Below are 26,585 nucleotides of genomic sequence, written 5' to 3'. Positions count from 1 at the left end.
ATGATGTTTGACATGTTACACGACCCCCTTTCCATTTGAAAAAAACTGATTTAGATCCAAGATGGCTGATTTCAAGATAGTGCCCATGTTCGGTACATACCCTAAAAGATAGACCACCTCACCCATACCTTACTGGAGTATTCAGTTTTCCCATTTCCTGTACACAGTTTTTGAAACAAAAGGGTGTACTGCGACTTTTGAATCACCCTGTATAGTCACACTCACTGTCCCAAAGTCTAGAGTGCATGCGCAAATCTCTGGGAAAATGGCGTGGCGGCCATTTTCTCAGTGATTTTCCTACTGCACATTAACGAAACACCGGGAAAATGGTGCCGTGCCATTATCCCAGTGATTTCTGCGGTGCTGCTGCTTCGCAGTGGGACTCTGGAGTAAGTATTACAAATAATGGGTGCTGGGATTGCGGTGTGGGCCCCCCAGCTGAAGATGAAAGACGGTATCTCTAGAATGTTGCTGAATCAAGACACATTGAAAGTGAATCTTGGAGTACTTTAAACATATCTACATGTATGTAATATGTTGAGCTGAATATATCTATAAAAACAAGCAAAATGTAGGGGCAATTTTACAAGTATACCCTGCTTTCCTATGTTAAAGAACAGGTTGATAGAAGTGACGTGCAGGCAAGAATTTGTTTAGCTTAGAGAAGGCATGTCCAAACTGCAGGGGAAAATTAGTAAAACATTAGCAGGAGGAGGTACATGCATAGGGTAACACCCTTCAGTCTCTTCATCTGATAAAACTCCTCTGGGTTCATTTAAATAAAAAGCAAGTCAAGACAATAACTCAGCAGCTACCTATGTGATTACTGATATTTTGTTATTGCACTTACATTTTGCTGATTCTTCTATGAGAGTATACCTGCATTTCTTTCCTTTTTTTATCTTTACATGAAATAAGCTGCACCTGCCTCACTGACACGGACTATATATTGACTCAGTAAGAAGAAAATGTTACTTTCCAGATCTTATGTGATTGGAAGCGTGTTTGTGACGATACTGTTTATTGTAGGATTCTGGTAAGTGAGTTTTATATTTTTATTTGCTGTGGTTTTGGATTTATTCACATATTAATTCTTGGCTCATCTTTGACTGTTTTATATGTATATTACAATAGAATAACCAGACAGTATTTTTCAAATATGTATTATTTAATGTGTTCTTCAGTTTTTTACTGTGAAAATATTTGATTTCTAATTTAAAAGTAAAGCAGTTTTTTTCATGTGCATTATAAAATGTAATATTTAAGTTCTAAACTTTAATTCCTAGAAAAGCACAATATACATGGTCAATTCAGTTATATTAAGGGTAGTTAAAGTGTAGATGAAAGAGTGATAATATTAGTCACTTGCATTTTAATATCATAGATTGTTTTATTTTAGTTTTTTTGGTGATCAAAGGTATATATTTTGATGGGACTTTTATTAAAATTGTATTCTCTCTGAAAAAAAAAATGATATATAAAAAATAAAATAAAAAACTGTTCATGAGAATAAACCTCTGCTTAAAAGAGTTAGCAAGTTTTAATTGTCTTTGTAATATCAGCATTGCAATCACAGAGCTTGCACTCAGTTGCATTCGCAACTACGTATTCGGACGCAAAAGATCTGCAAAAATATGCTGATGGCATCGCCGTAGGGATTCGTATAGAGATGCTTCCTAATGCTGTGTCTGTTCTGCCGCGTGCTGATAATGTTTGTTGCGGTTAAGCAACTGGACCCTTTACAACTGGGTATAAAGACGCAGTTACTGGCTGAGGCACGACATGCCTGCGTTTGACACACCAACCCCCCCTTACCTCCCACACATACTGACTTTGAATCACTCTGCATATAAATTTACAGTGCGACTCAGATACAAACATAGCACAACAATAATTACAGAACTACACAAACATTGGCATTGGGAACACTTTGCATCCACCTCTGCCTTAAACCCTTTATGTGATGCTAATGCATTAATGAAATACAATGTAAGGAATGGGTTAATTGCTGCGGAAACTTTTACCAGGATAATCTAATAATCCTTTACACATTACATGCAGCCTTTGCTTCAGAGAACCATGAAAGGTAACAACAAAGAGGCATTTAGGGCTAGTTCAGAAGAAAAGTTTCTTATTAAACGCAAACTACCTGCTTGTCTGAATGTGCCTTTATTAAAATAGGCTGGTTGTGGAGTGGGGTGGATCTAGCAGAGTCCCCGATGGGGAGTGACAGAAACTTTAAAGTGGGGTACACACTGAGAGATCCGTGCTTAAAATCTAAGCAATCTGACTAGATTGCTTAGATTTTAAGCACGGATCTCTCCTGTGTATTACAGATGTGCACCGGAAATTTTTCGGGTTTTGTGTTTTGGTTTTGGGTTCAGTTCCGCGGCCGTGTTTTGGATTCGAACGCGTTTTGGCAAAACCTCACCGAATCTTTTTTGTCGGATTCGGGTGTGTTTTGGATTCGGGTGTTTTTTCAAAAAACCCTAAAAAACAGCTTAAATCATAGAATTTGGGGGTCATTTTGATCCCAAAGTATTATTAACCTCAATAACCATAATTTCCACTCATTTTCAGTCTATTCTGAACACCTCACACCTCACAATATTATTTTTAGTCCTAAAATTTGCACCGAGGTCGCTGGATGACTAAGCTCAGCGACCCAAGTAGCCGACACAAACACCTGGCCCATCTAGGAGTGGCACTGCAGTGTCAGGCAGGCTGGCCCTTCCAAAAAACACTCCCCAAACAGCACATGACGCAAAGAAAAAAAGAGGCGCAATGAGGTAGCTGTGTGAGTAAGCTCAGCGACCCTAGTGGCCGACACAAACACCTGGCCCATCTAGGAGTGGCACTGCAGTGTCACGCAGGATGGCCCTTCCAAAAAACACTCCCCAAACAGCACATGACGCAAAGAAAAAAAGAGGCGCAATGAGGTAGCTGTGTGAGTAAGCTCAGCGACCCTAGTGGCCGACACAAACACCTGGCCCATCTAGGAGTGGCACTGCAGTGTCACGCAGGATGGCCCTTCAAAAAAACACTCCCCAAACAGCACATGACGCAAAGAAAAAAGAGGCGCAATGAGGTAGCTGTGTGAGTAAGCTAAGCGACCCTAGTGGCCGACACAAACACCTGGCCCATCTAGGAGTGGCACTGCAGTGTCACGCAGGCTGGCCCTTCCAAAAAACACTCCCCAAACAGCACATGACGCAAAGAAAAAAAGAGGCGCAATGAGGTAGCTGTGTGAGTAAGCTAAGCGACCCTAGTGGCCGACACAAACACCTGGCCCATCTAGGAGTGTCACTGCAGTGTCACGCAGGCTGGCCCTTCCAAAAAACACTCCCCAAACAGCACATGACGCAAGAAAAAAGAGGTGCAAGATGGAATTGTCCTTGGGCCCTCCCACCCACCCTTATGTTGTATAAACAGGACATGCACACTTTAACCAACCCATCATTTCAGTGACAAGGTCTGCCACACGACTGTGACTGAAATGACGGGTTGGTTTGGGCCCCCACCAAAAAAGAAGCAATTAATCTCTCCTTGCACAAACTGGCTCTACAGAGGCAAGATGTCCACCTCATCATCATCCTCCGATTCATCACCGTGTACATCCCCCTCCTCACAGATTATCAATTCGTCCCCACTGGAATCCACCATCACAGCTCCCTGTGTACTTTGTGGAGGCAATTGCTGCTGGTGAATGTCTCCATGGAGGAATTGATTATAATTAATTTTAATGAACATCATCTTCTCCACATTTTCTGGAAGTAACCTCGTACGCCGATTGCTGACAAGGTGAGCGGCGGCACTAAACACTCTTTCGGAGTACACACTTGTGGGAGGGCAACTTAGGTAGAATAAAGCCAGTTTGTGCAAGGGCCTCCAAATTGCCTCTTTTTCCTGCCAGTATACGTACGGACTGTCTGACGTGCCTACTTGGATGCGGTCACTCATATAATCCTCCACCATTCTTTCAATGGGGAGAGAATCATATGCAGTGACAGTAGACGACATGTCCGTAATCGTTGGCAGGTCCTTCAGTCCGGACCAGATGTCAGCATCAGCAGTCGCTCCAGACTGCCCTGCTTCACCGCCAGCGGGTGGGCTCGGAATTCTGAGCCTTTTCCTCGTACCCCCAGTTGCAGGAGAATGTGAAGGAGGAGATGTTGACAGGTCGCGTTCCGCTTGACTTGACAATTTTCTCACCAGCAGTTCTTTGAACCCCTGCAGACTTGTGTCTGCCGGAAAGAGAGATCCAAGGTAGGTTTTAAATCTAGGATCGAGCACGGTGGCCAAAATGTAGTGCTCTGATTTCAACAGATTGACCACCCGTGAATCCTTGTTAAGCGAATTAAGGGCTCCATCCACAAGTCCCACATGCCTAGCGGAATCGCTCTGTGTTAGCTCCTCCTTCAATGTATCCAGCTTCTTCTGCAAAAGCCTGATGAGGGGAATGACCTGACTCAGGCTGGCAGTGTCTGAACTGACTTCACGTGTGGCAAGTTCAAAAGGTTGCAGAACCTTGCACAACGTTGAAATCATTCTCCACTGCGCTTGAGACAGGTGCATTCCACCTCCTATATCGTGCTCAGTTGTATAGGCTTGAATGGCCTTTTGCTGCTCCTCCAACCTCTGAAGCATATAGAGGGTTGAATTCCACCTCGTTACCACTTCTTGCTTCAGATGATGGCAGGGCAGGTTCAGGCGTTTTTGGTGTTGCTCCAGTCTTCTGTACGTGGTGCCTGTACGCCGAAAGTGTCCCACAATTCTTCTGGCCACCGACAGCATCTCTTGCATGCCCCTCTCGTTTTTTAAATAATTCTGCACCACCAAATTCAAGGTATGTGCAAAACATGGGACGTACTGGAATTTGCCCATATTTAATGCACACACAATATTGCTGGCGTTGTCCGATGCCACAAATCCACAGGAGAGTCCAATTGGGGTAAGCCATTCTGCGATGATCTTCCTCAGTTGCCGTAAGAGGTTTTTAGCTGTGTGCGTATTCTGGAAAGCAGTGATACAAAGCGTAGCCTGCTTAGGAAAGAGTTGGCGTTTGCGAGATGCTGCTACTGGTGCCGCCGCTGCTGTTCTTGCGGCGGGAGTCCATACATCTACCCAGTGGGCTGTCACAGTCATATAGTCCTCAGTCTGCCCTCCTCCACTTGTCCACATATCCGTGGTTAAGTGGACATTGGGTACAACTGCATTTTTTAGGACACTGGTGAGTCTTTTTCTGAGGTCTGTGTACATTTTCGGTATCGCCTGCCTAGAGAAATGGAACCTAGATGGTATTTGGTACCGGGGACACAGTACCTCAAACAAGTCTATAGTTGGCTCTGCAGTAATGATGGATACCGGAACCACGTTTCTCACCGCCCAGGATGCCAAGGCCTCAGTTATCCGCTTTGCAGCAGGATGACTGCTGTGATATTTCATCTTCCTCGCAAAGGACTGTTGGACAGTCAATTGCTTGGTGGAAGTAGTAAAAGTGGTCTTACGACTTCCCCTCTGGGATGACCATCGACTCCTAGCAGCAACAACAGCAGCGCCAGCAGCAGTAGGCGTTACACGCAAGGATGCATCGGAGGAATCCCAGGCAGGAGAGAACTCGTCAGAATTGCCAGTGACATGGCCTGCAGGACTATTGGCATTCCTGGGGAAGGAGGAAATTGACAGTGAGGGAGTTGGTGGGGTGGTTTGCGTGAGCTTGGTTACAAGAGGAAGGGATTTACTGGTCAGTGGACTGCTTCCGCTGTCGCCCAAAGTTTTTGAACTTGTCACTGACTTATGATGAATGCGCTGCAGGTGACGTATAAGGGAGGATGTTCCGAGGTGGTTAACATCCTTACCCCTACTTATTACAGCTTGACAAAGGCAACACATGGCTTGACAAATGTTGTCCGCATTTCTGGTGAAATACTTCCACACCGAAGAGCTGATTTTTTTGGTATTTTCACCAGGCATGTCAATGGCCATATTCCTCCCACGGACAACAGGTGTCTCCCCGGGTGCCTGACTTAAACAAACCACCTCACCATCAGAATCCTCCTGGTCAATTTCCTCCCCAGCGCCAGCAACACCCATATCCTCCTCATCCTGGTGTACTTCAACACTGACATCTTCAATCTGACTATCAGGAACTGGACTGCGGGTGCTCCTTCCAGCACTTGCAGGGGGCATGCAAATGGTGGAAGGCGCATGCTCTTCACGTCCAGTGTTGGGAAGGTCAGGCATCGCAACCGACACAATTGGACTCTCCTTGTGGATTTGTGATTTCGAAGAACGCACAGTTCTTTGCTGTGCTTTTGCCAGCTTAAGTCTTTTCATTTTTCTAGCGAGAGGCTGAGTGCTTCCATCCTCATGTGAAGCTGAACCACTAGCCATGAACATAGGCCAGGGCCTCAGCCGTTCCTTGCCACTCCGTGTGGTAAATGGCATATTGGCAAGTTTACGCTTCTCCTCCGACGATTTTTATTTTAGAATTTTGAGTCCTTTTTTTACTGATATTTGGTGTTTTGGATTTTACATGCTCTGTACTGTGACATTGGGCATCGGCCTTGGCAGATGACGTTGATGGCATTTCATCGTCTCGGCCATGACTAGTGGCAGCAGCTTCAGCACGAGGTGGAAGTCGATCTTGATCTTTCCCTATTTTTGGAACCTCAACATTTTTGTTCTCCATATTTTAATAGGCACAACTAAAAGGCACCTCAGGTAAACAATGGAGATGGATGGATACTAGTATACTTATGGATGACGAGTGACTGCCGACACAGAGGTAGCTACAGCCGTGGACTACCGTACTGCGTCTGCTAGTATAGACTGGATGATAATGATATAAAAAATATATATATATATCACTACTGCAGGACAGGTATATATTATATAATGACGGACCTGCTGGACACTGTCAGCAGCAGACTCCTAAACTACTAGTATGAAGAAGATAGAAAAAAAAAACCCCACCACAGGTAGGTATACAATTATGGACGAGCACTGCCAACACAGAGGTAGCTACAGCCGTGGACTACCGTACTGCGTCTGCTAGTATAGACTGGATGATTATGATATAAAAAATATATATATATCACTACTGCAGGACAGGTATATATTATATAATGACGGACCTGCTGGACACTGTCAGCAGCAGACTCCTAAACTACTAGTATGAAGAAGATAGAAAAAAAAAACCCACCACAGGTAGGTATACAATTATGGACGAGCACTGCCGACACAGAGGTAGCTACAGCCGTGGACTACCGTACTGCGTCTGCTAGTATAGACTGGATGATAATGATATAAAAAATATATATATATCACTACTGCAGGACAGGTATATATTATATAATGACGGACCTGCTGGACACTGTCAGCAGCAGACTCCTAAACTACTAGTATGAAGAAGAGAGAAAAAAAAAACCCACCACAGGTAGGTATACAATTATGGACGAGCACTGCCAACACAGAGGTAGCTACAGCCGTGGACTACCGTACTGCGTCTGCTAGTATAGACTGGATGATAATGATATAAAAAATATATATATATATCACTACTGCAGGACAGGTATATATTATATAATGACGGACCTGCTGGACACTGTCAGCAGCAGACTCCTAAACTACTAGTATGAAGAAGATAGAAAAAAAAAAAACCACCACAGGTAGGTATACAATTATGGACGAGCACTGCCGACACAGAGGTAGCTACAGCCGTGGACTACCGTACTGCGTCTGCTAGTATAGACTGGATGATAATGATATAAAAAATATATATATATCACTACTGCAGGACAGGTATATATTATATAATGACGGACCTGCTGGACACTGTCAGCAGCAGACTCCTAAACTACTAGTATGAAGAAGATAGAAAAAAAAAACCCACCACAGGTAGGTATACAATTATGGACGAGCACTGCCGACACAGAGGTAGCTACAGCCGTGGACTACCGTACTGCGTCTGCTAGTATAGACTGGATGATAATGATATAAAAAATATATATATATATCACTACTGCAGGACAGGTATATATTATATAATGACGGACCTGCTGGACACTGTCAGCAGCAGACTCCTAAACTACTAGTACAGTATGAAGAAGATAGAAAAAAAAAACCCACCACAGGTAGGTATACAATTATGGACGAGCACTGCCGACACAGAGGTAGCTACAGCCGTGGACTACCGTACTGCTTCTGCTAGTATAGACTGGATGATAATGATATAAAAATATATATATATCACTACTGCAGGACAGGTATATATTATATAATGACGGACCTGCTGGACACTGTCAGCAGCAGACTCCTAAACTACTAGTATGAAGAAGATAGAAAAAAAAAAACCACCACAGGTAGGTATACAATTATGGACGAGCACTGCCGACACAGAGGTAGCTACAGCCGTGGACTACCGTACTGCGTCTGCTAGTATAGACTGGATGATAATGATATAAAAAGTATATATATATCACTACTGCAGGTATATATTATAATATAATGAATGACGGACCTGCTGGACACTGTCTGTCAGCAGAATGCGTTTATAGAATAAAATAAAAAAAACACCACACGAGTGTTTAACTTTTTCAGGCAGACAATATACTGGTGGTCACTGGTCAGTCACACTGGCAGCAAAAGTGTGCACTGTTATGCACTCCTGCTATAACTGCTCCCCAGTCTCCCCCACAATTAAGCTGTGTGAGCAGTGAGCACTCAGCACAGTCAGATATACATAGATGATATTATCATGCAGCACACTGAGGCTGAGCACAGATATGGTATGTGACTGTGTATCGTTTTTTTTCAGGCAGAGAACGGATTTTAAATAATAAATAAAACTGGTGGTCACTAGTATAACTATCAGCAAAACTCTGCACTCTCTGAGTACTCCTAATGCTCCCCAAAATTACTAAAATTGAATTACTAGTAAATCAAGTGTCTCACTCTCTATCTAAACGGAGAGGACGCCAGCCACGTCCTCTCCCTATCAATCTCAATGCACGTGTGATAATGGCGGCGACGCGCGGCTCCTTATATAGAATCCGAGTCTCGCAATAGAATACGAGCCTCGCGAGAATCCGACAGCGGAATGATGACGTTCGGGCGCGCTCGGGTTAGCTGAGCAAGGCGGGAAGATCCGAGTCTGCCTCGGACCCGTGTAAAAATGCTGAAGTTCGGGGGGGTTCGGATTCCGAGGAACCGAACCCGCTCATCTCTACTGTGTATGCCCCCCCAGCGATAGTGATGCGCGGCCCCGTGCGTCGCTATCCCAGTGCTAGATTGGCCTGCATGCATGCACAATCTAGCACATCGCTAATTTCACCCGGTTGGTGAAATGTGCTCCCCCCCCACTTGTTCAGCACACATCGCGCTGTGCTGAGTGGGGGGAGAGATGTGTGCTGAGCAGTTTGTGACAGATCGCTCAGTACGCATCTCTCCTAGTGTGTACTGGCCTTAAAACTGGCCATACATTAGGACGACCAGAATCCGATCCAATTTCTCATAAGATTTACCTTCAATGCCCCCCAGGACGATGAGGCATACAATCTATCAATCGATTGTGTGCCTCACAAAAAGCACATGATCACCTGGAAAGAAATGGCACTCAAAAATTATGCTGATCGTATACAAAGCATTGTATGTGCATAAAACAAGGTACGATGTGCTTACGATTACGACGGATAATATGGGATGCACATATGATCTGAGGATGCAACATTCGACCCAAGAGGCCGCACACTGCATCGTAATCATACCCAAAACACGTACGATGTGCACACAATGCATCATATGAAGTGTCTAAATCATACATTTGTACGCGATGACGTACTAGTGTATGGCCAGCATTACACTCTTCTGCACTAAAGATTAGGACGTGATCCCCCTTATTAGAAGTTTTTGGTCTTCGGTTAATAGATTTGCTTCCATGCACCTTGCAAGTTATCTTCCGCTATTCACTATAACGCTATCAGATAACGGGGCGATTTTGGGCAGTATGCTGCCATTTGTCTCGTGTGTGTTGTGTGTGTGTGTGTGTGTGTGTGGGGGGGGGGGGGATGTTCGCAACACATACGCCCGCATCTTTTTCTCAATATTTGCGGTTGGAGCGCTCACTGCGATCCAACCTGACTTAGGCCCTATATCAGCAGTGACCCATCAGTGCATATTACAGATTTGGATCCACGCAGATCCCTCACCAGTTTTTGCTATTCCAGGCTAAACTGTTTTTTGCCAAATGGACTGGCTAGAGACTTCCTTGCCATGACAGACTCTTTTTTCCAGCTGTGAAAGGGTTTTATAGATTATTTTACTTTTGGCTCTTAAATGTCATATACATTTATGGTTCTGTTGTACCTCTTAGTATGAAGCCCGGATTTTATTGGATGACCCACCAAATTCTTTGCCATCTTTGCAGGAAGATGTACGCCATGTTTATTTTTTTATTTTTTTATTTTTTGGGGGTTATTTGAAGAGATGCACCTACCAGGCTTAGGTTAATATGCATGCAATGTTTTGCCCTCTGTCACTACTGTACCTTCTGATGAAAATACCTTCAAGACAGTGATCTGTATTATATTTGTGTATTACCTACAATACGCTTTCATGTTACCTTTCAACAACTTTGATAGTTTTTCTTTTACATACTTATTGTGCTTTATGCTATGCACTGATGAATACATTAAATGGTAAAAAAAAATGATTAGGACGTGAATCTTTCATTTCAAATAAACGTTGATGTGAAATGCTGACATACTGTAACATAAACAGGAAACCACAAACTGTAAGTAAAACACTGGAAGAACAGTTTTTAGTTTACAAATGTTTTTTTTTACAAAAATAAAATAACTGTAAAGAACCTGAAGTTCATTAAATAAATTGTAGTTTTTTATGGAGAAGTATCAGTCAAATGAAATTGACAGTATCAGTCAAATGAAATTGACAGATCGTTTAGTTACAAAGAGTATAAGAAAAGTATTCTCGCTCACAAACTGATATATTTTTCCTATATGAATGTTACAATAAATACAGCTTTCAGACAGAAACCTAGAACAGGGAATTTGGTGGGGCAATCCGTTTCAACTCTGTGGTCTGTGGTGGTCATTCCGAGTTGATCACAGCCAGCAACTTTTTGCTGCTGCTGCGATCAACTAGTCCACGCCTATGGGGGAGTGTATTTTAGCTTAGCAGGGCTGCGATCGCTTGTGCAGCCCTGCTAAGCTAAAAAAATTCAAGCAGAATAAGACCAGCCCTGAACATGCTTACCCTGTGCGACGATCTCTGCGATGCTGGGGCCGGCAATGACGTCAGACATCCGCCCTCCGTTCTCCTGGACACGCCTGCGTTTTCTTCACCACTCCCCGAAAACGGCAGGCAACGGTCCGGTGACGCCCAGGAACCCCTTCTTTCTGTCAATCTTCTTGTGGTCGTCTCTGCGGCCGCTTTCTTTGTTGTCCGCGACGTAACCCGGCGACCCCTGTCACCAGGCAACGACGCGTGGGCGCAGTGCGGCCGCCGCGCATGCGCATTCTGGACACCGTTCGCTGCGTGCGAACTGGTCAGAATGACCCCCTGTGTCTGAAAGGTCCAACCCAGGTCCAAAGTCCCGGGACCCCAACCCTGCTCGTGACCGGAGTTGAAGCCCTGCCATTTTTAACCTTGGTGGAGCCTTTTGCACACGGAGAGGTCCCAGGTCTTGCCGGCATACCCAGGCAATTTACCGGGTCAAAATCACTGTATGAAAAGGGTATTATAATTCTCTAGTGGTGAGCAGAATCGAGAGGTCCTATGATAAAGAATATACTCACAGAGAAGTAATAATTTTGCATTTCTAAAAATGTGTTACCGCATCTTTCTAAGCTACAAGGATGTTGTAGCTGACTGATATAATAATAACAGAGGATACAATATTGAGAATATTGCCCAGATGTATCAAGCCTTGGAGAGTGATAAATAGGACGGTAATACCAACCAATCAGCTCCTAACTGTCATTTTTAAAAGACACCCTGTGACATGGAAGTTAGGAGCTGATTGGCTGGTACTTTATCACTGTGCTATTTATCCAAGGCTTGATAAATGGGGGTCATTGTGTGATATTTTTTGTTTTTTTTAAACACAATTAAATAATAATAATAATAATTATAATAATAATAATAATTATAATGATAATACTACATTTTTTGTCATTTTGCAATACTATAGTAAAAGTTACATTTTAATTCATAGAAGAGAGGTTATCATTATTATTATTATTATTATAAAAAAAATTCTCATTATTCATTTATTTTTTCTCCTGGCGCACTGCCTGGCAGCCCGGTACATGAAGACAAGAGCTGGCCGAGCAGTGCAGACTCCCGGCACTTTGCTCAGCCATCCAGCATGCAGCGATACGGGGACTTGTTGTAAAGCCATGTCCTCATGAGCTGTGACCGCACCCCCTGTAACACAGCCCCAGTCCAACCCTGAGAGCAAGTTACACCCCTTCAGACCGCATTTCGCGGGTCGCACACTGGGACTGTACATGGGTGCTTCCTGTGTGTGACCCACTCAGGCCCCTTTCACACTGGCGTCTCCAGCCCGGCATATTGCCTGGTTGGTGACATCAGCAGTGACATATACAGAGGCGGCACTTGAGATCAGATGATCTCCAAGTATCGCTGTCTATACAGTGTGAATGGTGAAACGGGTCGCTTCGACCCAGCAACCCATTCACACCGCACAGCGACCCAGGATATTTCCCCAGGCAACTTTCAGACTGCACAGCCACCTGGGTTACTGCACGCTCATGTGCAATAACCTGGGTAACAAGCTGGCGGTCTGAAAGGGGTATTACAGATTTGCTACACAATTTTTTTTTGCTGTTAACAAAACCACCACAAGTTATCTCCATTACCTTTATTCAAACATTCTATAACGCAAGTATTAGGGATGGGGTGAAAACCTTTATATGATATACAGTGGCTCCTGTCAAAATGATGCAGAAACATAATAGTTTCAAAGACAACTTGTTAGCAGTGTAAAAAAGTTTTTGCAATTCATTTTTAGAACGTAGCCTGGAAAAATGTAGTTCTGATTCTATTGAGAGCAGCACGGTTGATGTAATGGTGTGTGTGTGCATGTGGTAGGGAATACAGGAGAGATTTACTAATGTTTGACGAGAGATAATGTATTATCCAATCAGCTGCTGTCATTTTACAGGATTTACAGAGTTTTATCTCTTTTGAAGCTTCGATAAATCCCTCCATAGATGGCAAGCTTTACTGGAGCAGGGACTGATGTTAATGGAAAATAGTCTATGTAAAGTGCTGCAGTATATGTGGGTGCTACTCAGTGGTGTCCTTACCTAAGGTGACATCTGGTGCGGGTAGACATGCTGTTCGACGTGCGCCCACATAAAGGGTCATGACATCATGGGTAGGGGCATGGCCTCACAGGCTGGGGCATGGCATCACTGCCCGAACTTTCATTTATGTCACTCCGAGGGTCCTAGAGATGCGGACTGCAGATAAGGGACTCCAGCCGGAGACCAGTCTGTGTGCAGTGCTGACTCCTACTCTGTTATGGGATCCAGTTGCTGCACGTAATTTTACGCTGCAGCATCCGGCTCCTGTCACTGAGCAGGTGTCGGCACTTTGATGTCACCCCTCGGCCGCTGATAACCGGATGTGGCCCCTGGTGCTACTGCATATATACAGTAAATACCTGTTGATAAATAATACATTTTAGAAAGGTTTTAAACAAAAGATATAGATTTAATTGATCTATTTATTTTAACAAGAAGAGACTTTTACCTTATTCCAGTGTACACTAGAACAATTAAGCTGACAACACCCAGACCAGTGGTTCCCAAACTTTTTTGAATCATGGCACCCTAGAGGGTATAAAAAAAAAATCAGGGCACCTTTAGGCCAACATTTTCTTATTGAGAAATTTAGAAAAAAATATTAAATTGAGTAAATTGTGTTTTTATGTCATCCTTCATGTGGTGAGGGACAAGATTCACTTCTGTTTGTCGACATATTTTATGATTGGCAGCCACAAGCACTTGTTTTGCATTACATTGACCATAAATCATTTGAATTGCTCCTAGACCACCAATACGAGGCACCCCTGCAAGTGCCCCAAAGCATCCCAGGGTGCCACGGCACACAGTTAGGAAACCACTGACCCAGACTGAGACCACAAACCCCAAGCTAAGCTGCAGGATCACATTTTCCAGGGTGCCCACATTTTACAAGTGTGTTTCCAACTGAATTTGAACATGCACTTTGAAATGTATTTGGTAGAATACTATACTCATTCACAGAAATAAGGAAGCAGTGCATGACCACATGTTTTACTTTCGAATGCAAGAGTGACTTCTACACAACTATGCCAGCACTCGTCAACACTTACTATACAAAGAAAGGGGAAACAAAAAGCACAGTACCCAGACTGGCATTACAGACTTATAAGGGGGCTGACTTCATTTTAGGCACAAAATGACCTCAGCCAGTATAAAAAAAGTGGTAAGACCACGCGCCATTGAAGGGGTGGGGCTTCACTATGAGCAGATCCAGTAGCTGACCAGCGCCATTTTCCCTCTGCAGTGAACACAGATGCTGACTGACAGGGAAGTGCAGCTCCTTCGGAGAGTCTCCAGATTACCTCAGCGGTACCAGGGGGTCATAGTAGGGGGAGCGATTATTAGTGTACTAATGACCCAGCTAAGCTAGTGACCCAGCTAAGCTTGGCATTAGCAGTAAGGGTGACGTGTGCTGGCCCCATACTATCTCTGTCTCACTCTGAAAGGGCTCTTTATGGGTTAATTGTGCATTTAACGTTTTCCTGTGTGTGCTGTCACTGTCACAGTATGTCAGACAAAGAGTGTACGGCACAGTGTTCCTCTTCTCCAGGGAGTTTGCTACTGTGTACCCAGTGCAGTGTACCTTCCTAGGCTAGCGGAGCAGAGCCAGCTTGGCTGGTCTCCATTAAGGGAATGATTTCCAATATTTCTACTAAATTGTCCCGCAATGAGAAAGACACGCAATTCTTAAGACAATCACTAACTGAGTTTATGAAAAGAGACTCAGTACCCAAACCAGCGTATCAGTCCCCTGCCATTTTTCCACAAAAACGTACTTTGGCCCATATCCTGCAGTCTGACTCTGATGATAAAGGGTTAGACATGGAGGAGGGGGAGGTGGACTCAGAGGTGGGGGAGGCTACTCTGTCACAGGGAATAGAGGCTCACATAGAGGCTATCAGAGAAGTTCTGCATATCCCTGATAAGGTGACAGAGGAGACTGAGGAATCTTATTTTAATATAAAAAATAAATCCTCAGCCACTTTTCCTGTGTCAAAGGAACTAAATACCCTGTTTGAAGAACCGTGGGTTAATCCTGATAGGAAATTTCAAATCCCTAAAAGGTTGCTATCATCTCCTGAGGATAGGAAAAAATGGGAAAATCCACCGATAGTGGATGCATCAGTATCCAGGCTGTCACGAAAAATAGTTTTGCCTGTTTCAGGTGCAGCCTCCCTAAAAGACATGGCTGATCGTAGAATTGAGACTACACTCAAATCCTTGTATACAGCTGTTGGGGTAGTCCAGAGACCCTCTATAGCATGTCGATTGATTACTAAAGCCATAGCCAAATGGTCAGGTAACCTAATTGAGGGGTTAGATACCTTGCCTCAGGGGGGGATTATTTTACTCCTGCAACATATACAGGACTCTGCGAACTTTATGGTGGAAACCATAAAAGAAATAGGCTTGCTTAATGCATGCACCACTGCTATGGCAGTGTCAGCACGCAGAGGCTTGTGGCTATGCCAGTCGACTGCTGACAGAGGCGTTAGAGGTAAACCATGCAAACCAGCAACTGCCGGTTCTCAGGAACAGAGCTCAAACTCTGCTTCCTCAAAGTCTTCAGCATGATCGTGGACCGCGATGCCTGGAAGACTGGCGGGTGGGAGCCCGACTAAATTTTTCAGTCACATCTGGACAGGTTCGTGCCAGGGTCCCTGGGTCATAGATCATATTTCTCAGGGCTACAGATTGGAGTTTCAGGAGCTCCCACCTCACAAATTCTTCAAATCAGGCTTGCCAGTTATGCAAGAGGCAAGTATAACCATACAGGACACCATTCAAAAACTGGTAGAGACTCAGGTTATTGTTCCAGTTCCACCTCATCTGCAAAACAAGGGGTATTATTCCAACTTGTTTGTAGTAACGAAACCAGACGGTTCGGTAAGACCGATTTTGAACCTCAAGTCTTTAAACCCGTACTGTTCAAAGACTTGGAGTCTCTGAGAGCAGTGATCTCTGGTCTAGAGGAGGGGCAATTCCAAATGTATCTGGATATCAAGGATGCGTACCTTCACATTCTGATCTGGCCGCGTCATCAGGCTTATCTACGGTTTGCACTGCAGGACTGTCACTACCAGTTCCAGGGCCTTCCATTTGGTCTCTAAACGGCACCGAGGGTGTTCACAAATGATGGCAGGGATGATGTTTCTACTCCGCAAAGAGGGAGTGAACATAATTCTGTACCTGGACGATCTTCTGATAAAGGCACCATCCAGGGAGCGGTTGTTGGACAGCATTGGTCTCTCAACCAGACTACACCTGGATCATGGGTGGATTCTGAACTTACCAAAATCTCACCTGGAACCAACACAGAGGCTTCTTTTCCTGGGAATGATACTGGACACAGAGTCTCAGAGAGTGTTCATTCCCTTAGAGAAGGCTATTGTAATCCAGTCAATGGTTTGGGCTGTCCTGAAGCCAACCCGGATCTCGGTGCATCTGTGCATTCGCCTTCTGGGGAAAATGGTGGCCTCGTAACCATTTTCCCCAGAAGGCGCTTACATAGAAACATAGAAACATAGAATTTGTCGGCAGATAAGAACCACTTGGCCCATCTAGTCTGCCCCTTTTTTTTTTTTATATATTATTTTTTTTTTATCACTAACCTTATTTGTTCCTTATTTCTTTGTAAGGATATCCTTATGTCTATCCCATGCATGTTTAAATTGCTCTACTGTCTTAGCCTCTACCACCTCTGATGGGAGGCTATTCCACTTGTCCACTACCCTTTCTGTGAAATAATTTTTCCGCAAATTTCCCCTGAACCTCCCCCCCTCCAGTCTCAGTGCATGTCCTCGTGTCCTATTGCTTCTCTTCATTTGGAGAATGTTTCCCTCCTGGACTTTGTTAAAACCCTTCATATATTTGAAAGTTTCTATCATGTCCCCCCTTTCTCTTCTCTGCTCCAAACTATACATATTGAGATTTCTTAGTCTTTCTGGGTATGTTTTGTGATGTAGGCCATGCACCATTTTAGTTGCCCTCCTTTGTACAGTTTCTAATGTATTAATATCCTTTTGAAGATATGGCCTCCAGAACTGAATACAGTATTCTAGATGAGGCCGTACCAATGACCTATACAGTGGCATTATTACTTCTTTCTTTCTGCTGCTGATTCCTCTCCCAATGCAGCCAAGCATCTGACTAGCCTTCCTCATTGCCTTGTTACATTGCTTACCTGCCTTTAAGTCATCTGAAATAGTGACTCCTAGATCCCTTTCCTCCTCAGTAGTTTCCAGTATAGTGCCATTAATACTGTATTTAGCTTTAGGATTTTTGAGACCCAAGTGCATGATTTTGCATTTTTTGGCATTAAACTGTAATTGCCAGACTCTTGACCATTCCTCTAGTCTACCTAGATCCTCAATCATTTGTTTTACCCCACCTGGTGTGTCTACCCTGTTGCATACCTTTGTGTCATCTGCAAAAAGGCATACTTTCCCTTTAATCCCATTTGCAATGTCACCAATAAAGATATTGAAAAGCACTGGTCCAAGTACAGATCCCTGGGGTACTCCACTGGTAACATTTCCCTCCTGTGAATGCACTCCATTTACCACAACTCTCTGTTTTCTATCCTTCAACCACGATCTTATCCATTCAATAATCCTAATATCCAATCCCAAACTTTCAAGTTTATTTAGCAGTCTGCGATGTGGAACTGTGTCAAAAGCCTTACTAAAGTCAAGATAAGCTATATCCATGGCTCCACCTTTATCCATCACTTTAGTCACACAATCAAAAAAGTCAATAAGATTTGTTTGACATGATCTTCCCCCAGTGAATCCATGCTGTTTGGGATCCAGTAAATTGCCGGATTTGAGATGATCTACAACTCTTTCTTTTAAGAGTGTTTCCATCAATTTCCCTACTACTGATGTAAGACTCACTGGTCTGTAGTTGTTTGCCTCTTCCTTGCTTCCACTTTTGTGCAGTGGGACTACGTTTGCTCTTTTCCAGTCCCCTGGAATTTCTCCTGTAGCTAATGACTTCAGTACGGAAGGTTTCATGTGAGGCCCTTCTAGCTGGATCTGTTGGACAAATGGTCCGGATCGCATCCTCGCATGCATCAGAGGATCTGTCTGTCGCCAAGAGCCAGAATCTCCCTTCTGTGGTGGCTACAGACTTCTCACCTCATTGGAGGTCGGAAGTTCGGGATTCAGAATTGGATTCTGCTAACCACAGATGCAAGCCTCAAAGGTTGGGGAGCCGTCACCCAGGGGTCGCAGTTTCAAGAAAGATGGTCAAGTCGGGAAGTCGTCCTTCCAATAAACATCTTGGAACTCAGGGCAATCTACAACGCCCTACTGCAGACCTCATATCTACTTCGAAACCAGGCCAATCAAGTCCAGTCGGACAATTTAATAGCGGTAACGTACATAAACCGACAGGGCGGAACGAAAAGCAGAGCAGCAATGTCAGAGGTGTCAAGAATTATCCTCTGGGCGGAAAACACGCCATGGCGTTGTTGGTGGTCTTCATTCCGGAAGTAGATAACTGGGAAGCAGACTTCCTCAGCAGACACGACCTGCACCCAGGGGAGTGAGGCCTCCACCCGGAGGTGTTCTGGTGGTTGACACGTCAGTGGGGATATCCACAGATCGACATGATGGCTTCTCGACTCAAGAAGAAGCTCAAGCGATATTGTTCCAGGTCGAGAGACTGGCAAGCAGTGGCAGTAGACGCTCTGACAGTTCTGTGGGTCTACCAGCTGGTGTATGTGTTTCCTCCATTCACTCTGATCCCAAGAATTCTAAAGAGAATAAAAAGGGAAAAGGTTCAAGCAATCCTCATTGCTCTGGACTGGCCTCGAAGGGCCTGGTACACGAATCTTCTCGAGATGTTGATCAAAAATCCGTGGCCTCTACCTCTTCGCGAGGATCTTCTGCAACAGCACCCATTCATCTATCAAGACTTACCGCTGCTATGTTTAATGGTATGGAATTTGAACGGCGGATTCTAGACAAGGTCATCCCGACTATGATCCAAGCCAGAAAGGGGATAACGTCTAAACATTACCACCATATATGGAAGAAGTATGTCTCTTGGTGTGAGAGCAAACAATATTCTGTGGTGGAATTTCATCTGGGACGTTTCGTGTTTTTTCTGCAGTTGGGAGTGGATGTGGGCCTATGCCTAGGTTCTATTAAAGTCCAGATTTCGGCCATGTCTATTTACTTTCAGAAACAATTGGCTTCTCTCCCTTAGGTCCAGATGTTCTTGAACGGTGTACTGGACATCCAGCCTCCTTTTGTGCCTCCCACAGCACCTTGGGATCTCAATTTGGTGCTGCAGTTCCTCCAATCGGACTGGTATGAACTGTTACAGGAGGTTGACGTAAAGTACCTTACATGGAAGACCGTCACACTGTTGGCCTTGGCTTCAGCAAGATGTGTGTCAGAGCTAGGGGCGTTATCTCACAAGAGTCCCTACTTAATTTTCCATGAGGACAGAGCTGAATTCAGAACTCGGCAGCAATTTCTTCCTAAGGTGATGTCTGCGTTTCACATCAACCAACCTATTGTGGTTCCGGCTGTCATGGACACATCTGCGACTTCAAAGTCTTTGGATGTTGTGAGGGCTTTGAATGTGTATGTAAAGAGAACAGCTCATCACAGGAAATCCGACTCACTGTTCGTTCCCTATGATCCCAATAAAATTGGGTGTCCTGCTTCAAAGCAGTCTATTGCACGCTGGCTCAGGCTCACTATCCAGCATCCTTATTGCACGACAGGATTGTCAGTTCCAAAATCTTAACAGGCCTACTCTACTAGGTCGGTGGATTTTTCTTGGGCGGCTGCCTGGGGTGCCTCGGCTTTACAGCTCTACCGAGCAGCTACTTGGTCAGGTTCGAACACGTTTGCAAAGTTTTACAAGTTCGATACTTTGGCCTCTGAGGACCTTCAGTTTGGTCAATCAGTTCTGCAGGAACGTCAGCACTCTCCTACTCAGTTTGGGAGCTTTGGTACTTCCCCATGGTACTAAATGGATTCCCAGTATCCCCAAGGACGTAAGAGAAAATAGGATTTTAATTACCTACAGGTAAATCCTTTTCTCGTAGTCCCTAGGGGATACTGGGCGCCCACCCGGTGATTCGTTCGTCCTGCAATGTTACTTAGTTAAGTATTCTGGTTGGTTCAGCTGTTGCTGTTCCTGGTTTCAAGTTTGGTTAGCATGACTTTCCTCTTGTTCTGTGTGTGCTAGTTCGTAATATCACCACTTTCCTTATCTATCCTTCTCTCAAAGTATGTCCATCTCCTCGGCCACAGTTTCCTAGACTGACTAGGATATTCAATTATCCGCAAATTCGCTGCAAATTTTCGGCCGAAAATTTTTCGCGGCAGTCGGCCGAAAATTGCCGCGAAAACGCTCCGTTTTTCGACCTATTCAATTCAGACCGGGTTTCACGTGAAGATTCTTGCAGTGAAAAGTGCAGGTGAAAATGGGGAAACCAGCCTGTACCCCAAAAAATGCTAAACTAACATAGGAAAACAGAAGAGAAGTGTGTTAGAGATCACATTAGAGAGTTTTTGGGGCTTAAATTGTGTGAAATGGCTGTTATATGCATTTTTTTTTTAAATGCAAAAAAATTATAGAAAGCAAGTTTTTTTGAGCAAAATAAATGCTCTCATTAAATTTGGGGTACATGAAAATGGGTATAAGTATATATTTGGGTCATTTTAGGGTACTTTAAAAAAAAGTGGAAACAGACCGATTACTCCCATCTGCAAGCCTAAAAAACACCTGTCCCACTCATAAAGCACCCCACTATACCTGTCCCATACCTTGAACCCCAATTTCCATCACTTTTTACTTTTTCACCCCAAAAATGACATGTCATTATTGGCCAATTAAAAATAATTAAAAACTTCAACGTGCCTAATTAGTCATTAAGGGGGGTGTCCCAGGAGTTCTGTACCATATCCAAACATTTTTACCTTAAAATGGTGACTTTTCCCAACTTTTCACCTGCTTCAGAGAAGGTGAAGTGAAATTAGTGAAAAAATGATCACCGATAAATTTTCCAGGATAATTGAATAGGCTGTAATTGCGTTTCACGTGAAAAGTCGTTTTTTTCACCCGAAAACCGGACTTTTCACGTGAAAAGTCCGTTATCACTGCTAATTGAATATACCCCTGAGTCTGGTAGGAGGGGCATAGAGGGAGGAGCCAGTGCACACTATCAAATTCTTAAAGTGCCCAAGGCTCCTAGTGGACCCATCTATACCTCATGGTACTAAATGGATTCTCAGTGTCCCCTACGGACTACGAGAAAAGGATTTACCGGTAGGTAATTAAAATCTTATTTTTACCATTCTCCATGCTGTGGCAAATACTGTGTTGACAATTGTGCCCCTAGCCATTACCCCACAATTCATAAGTGTATTAAGAGAGGAGGGGACCCTGTGCAGTCATCATGCGGGACCCTCCTCTGTAGCAGCCTGCCTAGGTAAGTAGATCTGACATTGTGCCAGGGTCTACTGGTCATGTGCAGGTCTCCAGGAAAATGGAATACAGCCATTATCCCATGGATATTTCTACTACACATGTGCAAATCGACAGTAAAATTGCCATCACAGGACATATGGAAAGGGGAGTATTATACACTGGTGCCCCCATTATACATATGCTACTGCCACCATTCATACATGCATGCACTGTACACATGCCCTGACTCAAACTTATGTAAATTGAGCAACTTCACTGGTTGGTTCCTTATGTGGTTGAGCCATGGGAACATTCAAAATATAGGATGAATGACAGTAGGCCACTCATTCAATGTATAGAGTGTGCCCAAACCATTAGCAATCTAGGCAAAGTAAGTAGATTCTAATTCTATTACTGCTCTTGATCATGAGCAGCTCCTTATACCTTCAGCAACCCTTTACCCTCTACAATCTTGTGCAAGAATTTGCTTCCTTTTGGATGCCTCTCACTGCTGATTGTCACATGGAGAGTGCATGTCTGGAACGATGTTGGGCCGATTTGACGTTATATTACAACAAATCACCTACATCACTGTATTTGCGCACTCCCGCGGTGCTAGCGACAGATGATAGGTTTGATGTGCTGCACATCAAATCTAGCGATAACACTAGTGATCCTGTTTAAGCTAATGAATGATGGAACATGATCGTTATGTCCTTCATTAATCACTTAACTGACAATTATTTTCCTGCAAAAAAACCCAGAAATTATAATTGTTCTATTATTTAATACAGTTTACTTCAAAAAATATATCTAGGGGTGTTTTGAACACCCCAATCCCCCCAGCCCCGTATCCATAGGCCCCCATTATAAAATAGCTTTACACCCCCTATTGGCAATAGAGCCCACAGTGGTCTTAAATTCTAATAATATTACCCCACCCCCTTAATATTAACAAAGTAATGTTTTATAAACACCCCCCCTCCCCTGTTAAAACCCCCATCTTTGTACCCCCCTCCTCTTACCCTGTGGACAATGTTTTTTTTATTAGCATTTTAACCCCCCTCCAGCATATTTTATCTTTATTTTACCCCACCCCCACAAGTGATTTATCCCCCAGTGGGTTACCTCCCCATCCCTATAGGCTTATATCCCCCACATGCAGAGTTTAGTCGGGCATGTGTTGGGGAGACTGATGATCAGTCCCAACTGCTGCAGCTGATCTCTGCACTTGCAGAGATCATCTAAACAGTTCTTGTAGGGGAAATACGTTCCCATCTCCAATCTGTGATCCCCATCGCATACGCTCCAGAATGGAGCACTGTATTTTGCTGGGGAGCGATTCCGGCAGTGATGTCAATGGTCACAGACTGCCACATTACTGCAGCTGCCTGGGGAGCCAGAGAAGGAAATCTCCTAATCTAAAGCTGGGCACACAGTGGGGCAGCGTGGTTGCATTTGATGTGACATGGCCAGGTAATGTACTCCTGGCTCCGGTTGCATCACAATCGACTATACCAGGCAAGAGGTCAAACTGATTACAGTATGTACACTTGATCTGGGCTCAAGGGCATTCGTTCTGATGCCCATCACTCCAGTGTGTACCCAACTTTAGACACATACTGTACAGACACTCTGACCTCATGTTGACGTTCTACTGGAGATTGAGATATATTTCTACAAGAGTTTTCAGATATTGTTGCTGGAATAGTTCTGAAGCATCAAAGATGGCTGATCCTTGAGATTTAAATGCAAGGGTTGATGATGAGCTCTCCTGTCTTGGCCATGACCTCCTGTGCACAATGAATGCTCTGGGCCTCACACAAGTTATTCCCCATGCTACACATAAAAGTGGTTACACTCTTGATCTTGTCTTCTAGTTTGGATTAGAAGTCTTTGACCTAAAAATAAACCAAGTCACATGGCCAAACCACCACGCAATACGGTTCTTCATTTCAACCCATCAAAATAGAACTTTGCCTATGAAATTGACCAGGTATCATCCAAGGAGAGGTATGATTCCCCAAACTTTTGCAGCAAACTTGGACCTTTCTGCAGTGATGGGAGCCTGTGAAGATCCTTCTTCCCTAATCAGATACTATAACAAGGATGTGACAGCTGCAATGGATATTATTGCCCCTGTGTGTATATGAGCCCTCAAACCACAGTCAAGCCCTTAAGTTTGAAAACAGTATTAGTGAACTCAAGGAAAGAGGTCATAGACTTGGTAGCGTTAAATCCAATCAAACATATCGGAAAATATCAGTCAACTATCACCCGCAAGAAAACAGAGTTCCTTCCAAATGAGATCATGGCAGCATACAAAAGGCAAGCTCAGTTTTTCCGTACAGTAGAGATGCTTTGCAAACCAGCATGGCTGCAGCCTTATGAAACCTTCTCCCAGTCAAGATGCAATGAGTTTGCAAAATTCTTTGCAGGTAAAGTATCCATGACCCAGGCTGGAATCCCCACAGTGCCACCAAAGGAGTACCAATCTACCAAGACTGCCAGTGTAAGCCACCTGTCTTCATGGAACAGCTTTGACCAAATGGAAGTAAAAGACATCGCTAAAATTACCCAAACATTGCATCTCACCACCTGTGATCTGGACCCTGCCTCAACCAAGGTTCTTTTACGGTGTATGGAAATAATTGGCCCTGTATTTGATAGAATAGTTCAAAGTTCTTTTGCGGATAGGCATTTTTCCAGAACCACTAAAGGAAGCAATTTGCAGACCTCTTCTTAAAAAATATTATTTAGACCCCGACTGCATGACCAACTACAGACCAGTAACAAACCTTCCTTTTCTTGTAAAGGTTATTGAGAAAGTGGTTGCAAATCAACTAAATTATATTTATGATCCATTCCAGTCAGGATTCAGGAGAAGACATTGCACGAAAACAGCCTTGGTATGTGTGCCTAATGATCTTCTAATGGCAAGAGACAGAGATGACTGTTCAATCTTAATCCTTCTGGATCTTTCTGCAGTATTTTACATTTTGGATTCTAATAGAACTCCTGAAAAATGTATGTGGACTGGATGGAACATCATTTCTTACTGGCAGGTCACAGAGTTTTGTCTGGAGTATACTAATCATCACCAGTGCCACTGACTTGTGGTGTCCCACAAGGTTCTGTGCTACAGTATCTTCCATGCTTTCTGCTGTATACATGCTTCCATTGGGTAAAATAATCAGATGCCATGGCCTGGTCTACCACTGCCATGCAGATGATGCACAACTGTACCTATCCTTTGCTCCAAGTACTGATATCCCCAAAACAACCCTAAAGGACTGAATCCTGATAAAACAAAAGTCTTTTATAATAGGTCACAGGACAAGACTGCAGCATAGCCAACCAATAGGACTTACACTTGGGGAGTCAGAACTACAAAACATCTGCAGAGTCTTGGTTTTGTCCTGGTATCAGGTATCAGTCACAGTGAAATCATCATTCTTTCATCTGAGGAACATAGCCAGAATCAAGCACTTAATTCCCTCCAAAGATCTGCCTAATGTCATACATGTATATTTATCATTCCGATTAGACTACTGCAATGCCCTCTACCTAGGTCTCCCAAAAGAATTGCACCACTTGCAAATGGTACAAAATGCCAGGGTAGTAACCATCCAGCCTCGTTCCAGCCACATAACACCCACTCTCTACTCCCTTCATTGGTGACCTGTAAGATGGAGAATCGTTTTCAAGATTGGCTTACTTACTTTCAAAGCTCTACATGACAAGGGCCAGGGCCATAACCAGGTGTGTGATGATGGTGCCTTGCCCACAGCGCAAATGCACTGCATGCGCACCATCCAGCAGCACACACCCTCTCCCTAAGCATGGCCACTGTACCCAGTGAGGCAGTAGTGTAAGTTCTGCTTGCCATCGGCACCTGTTTTTTGACGCCTGTTCAGCTGTCATATGGTGTTATACAGCCGCATTCTGGTATTCAATCTGTGAGTGCTGCCGGCCGGGCAAAGGACGGGGAGTGGTTGTCACAACTGAGGGCCTGAGCTGACGGGAGGCAGCCTCAGTTGTAGGGGCTGAGGTGTAGAGAAACCTGGGAGGTTGTATCAGACCCCTGGACATGTAAGTTACATGTAAGAAGATTGCCCGAAGGCGTGACCACGACAACCAAGATAAAAGTCAATGTTGTTTATTTGACAAACTCCATGCAACACAGCAGCAATAAAAGAGAAACATAAAATCAGCAGTTAAATGACACAGTTCCTGGGTACTACAGGATGGCAATGGCCACAGGGCTCTGGTAGTTTGAGACAGTTCTTATTATCTTCTAGATGGAAAGTCCTTACCAGGCCCGACTGTAGTAATGGAGATAGCCCAGGATCATACCAGCTGATGTTCCATGGGAAGCTGGGCTGCTGTAGATCAAGTGGCTGCTGTGGGTACTGGTTGGAACCAGATAGATGTAGACACACGGAGTGGATTACTGGATGGAACCAGCCAAATAATAAATGAAGCTTGAGAGCGATGAAATATGAATGATAAATGGAGCTTGAGAGCGGTGAAATAATAGTACCGGTGGTAAGTGGTAATCTGCAGAAATGGTACCGGCACTTTAAGAAGAGCTGATCTCTGCTGGAAGCTAAGTGCTGGAAGCAGGTGAATCTGTAGCTGGAAACAGATGAGTCCCAGAGGATTGGAGAGTCAGGCTGCACCGCAGGTGGTAGACTGGAGCGGGTCTCTTTAGTGGAAGCTTGGAGACAGGAACTGGAACCTGGAAAACAACCACAGGAGAGAGACAGACTGGAACTAGGTTTGACAACCAAAGCA

The 26,585-nt window shown here is 44.1% G+C and overlaps 1 protein-coding gene across 1 annotated transcript in view; it reads left to right on the top strand.

The window, feature by feature from the left end:
* The first annotated feature begins 786 nt into the window (after window positions 1-786).
* Window positions 787-26,585, top strand: part of LOC134957666 (histo-blood group ABO system transferase 2-like) — a 141,343-nt gene continuing 115,544 nt past the window's right edge. The window contains exon 1 of the mRNA XM_063939719.1: window positions 787-1,036. Within this exon, the coding sequence (XP_063795789.1) occupies window positions 969-1,036 (68 nt within the window). The 5' untranslated portion in view covers window positions 787-968. The remainder of the gene's footprint in view (window positions 1,037-26,585) is intronic.

Source organism: Pseudophryne corroboree, chromosome 9, assembly GCF_028390025.1.
Source record: "Pseudophryne corroboree isolate aPseCor3 chromosome 9, aPseCor3.hap2, whole genome shotgun sequence".
Classification (NCBI taxonomy): Eukaryota; Metazoa; Chordata; class Amphibia; order Anura; family Myobatrachidae; genus Pseudophryne; species Pseudophryne corroboree.
Note: the sequence above shows the minus strand (reverse complement) of the source record. Positions and strands in the feature narration are given on the sequence as shown.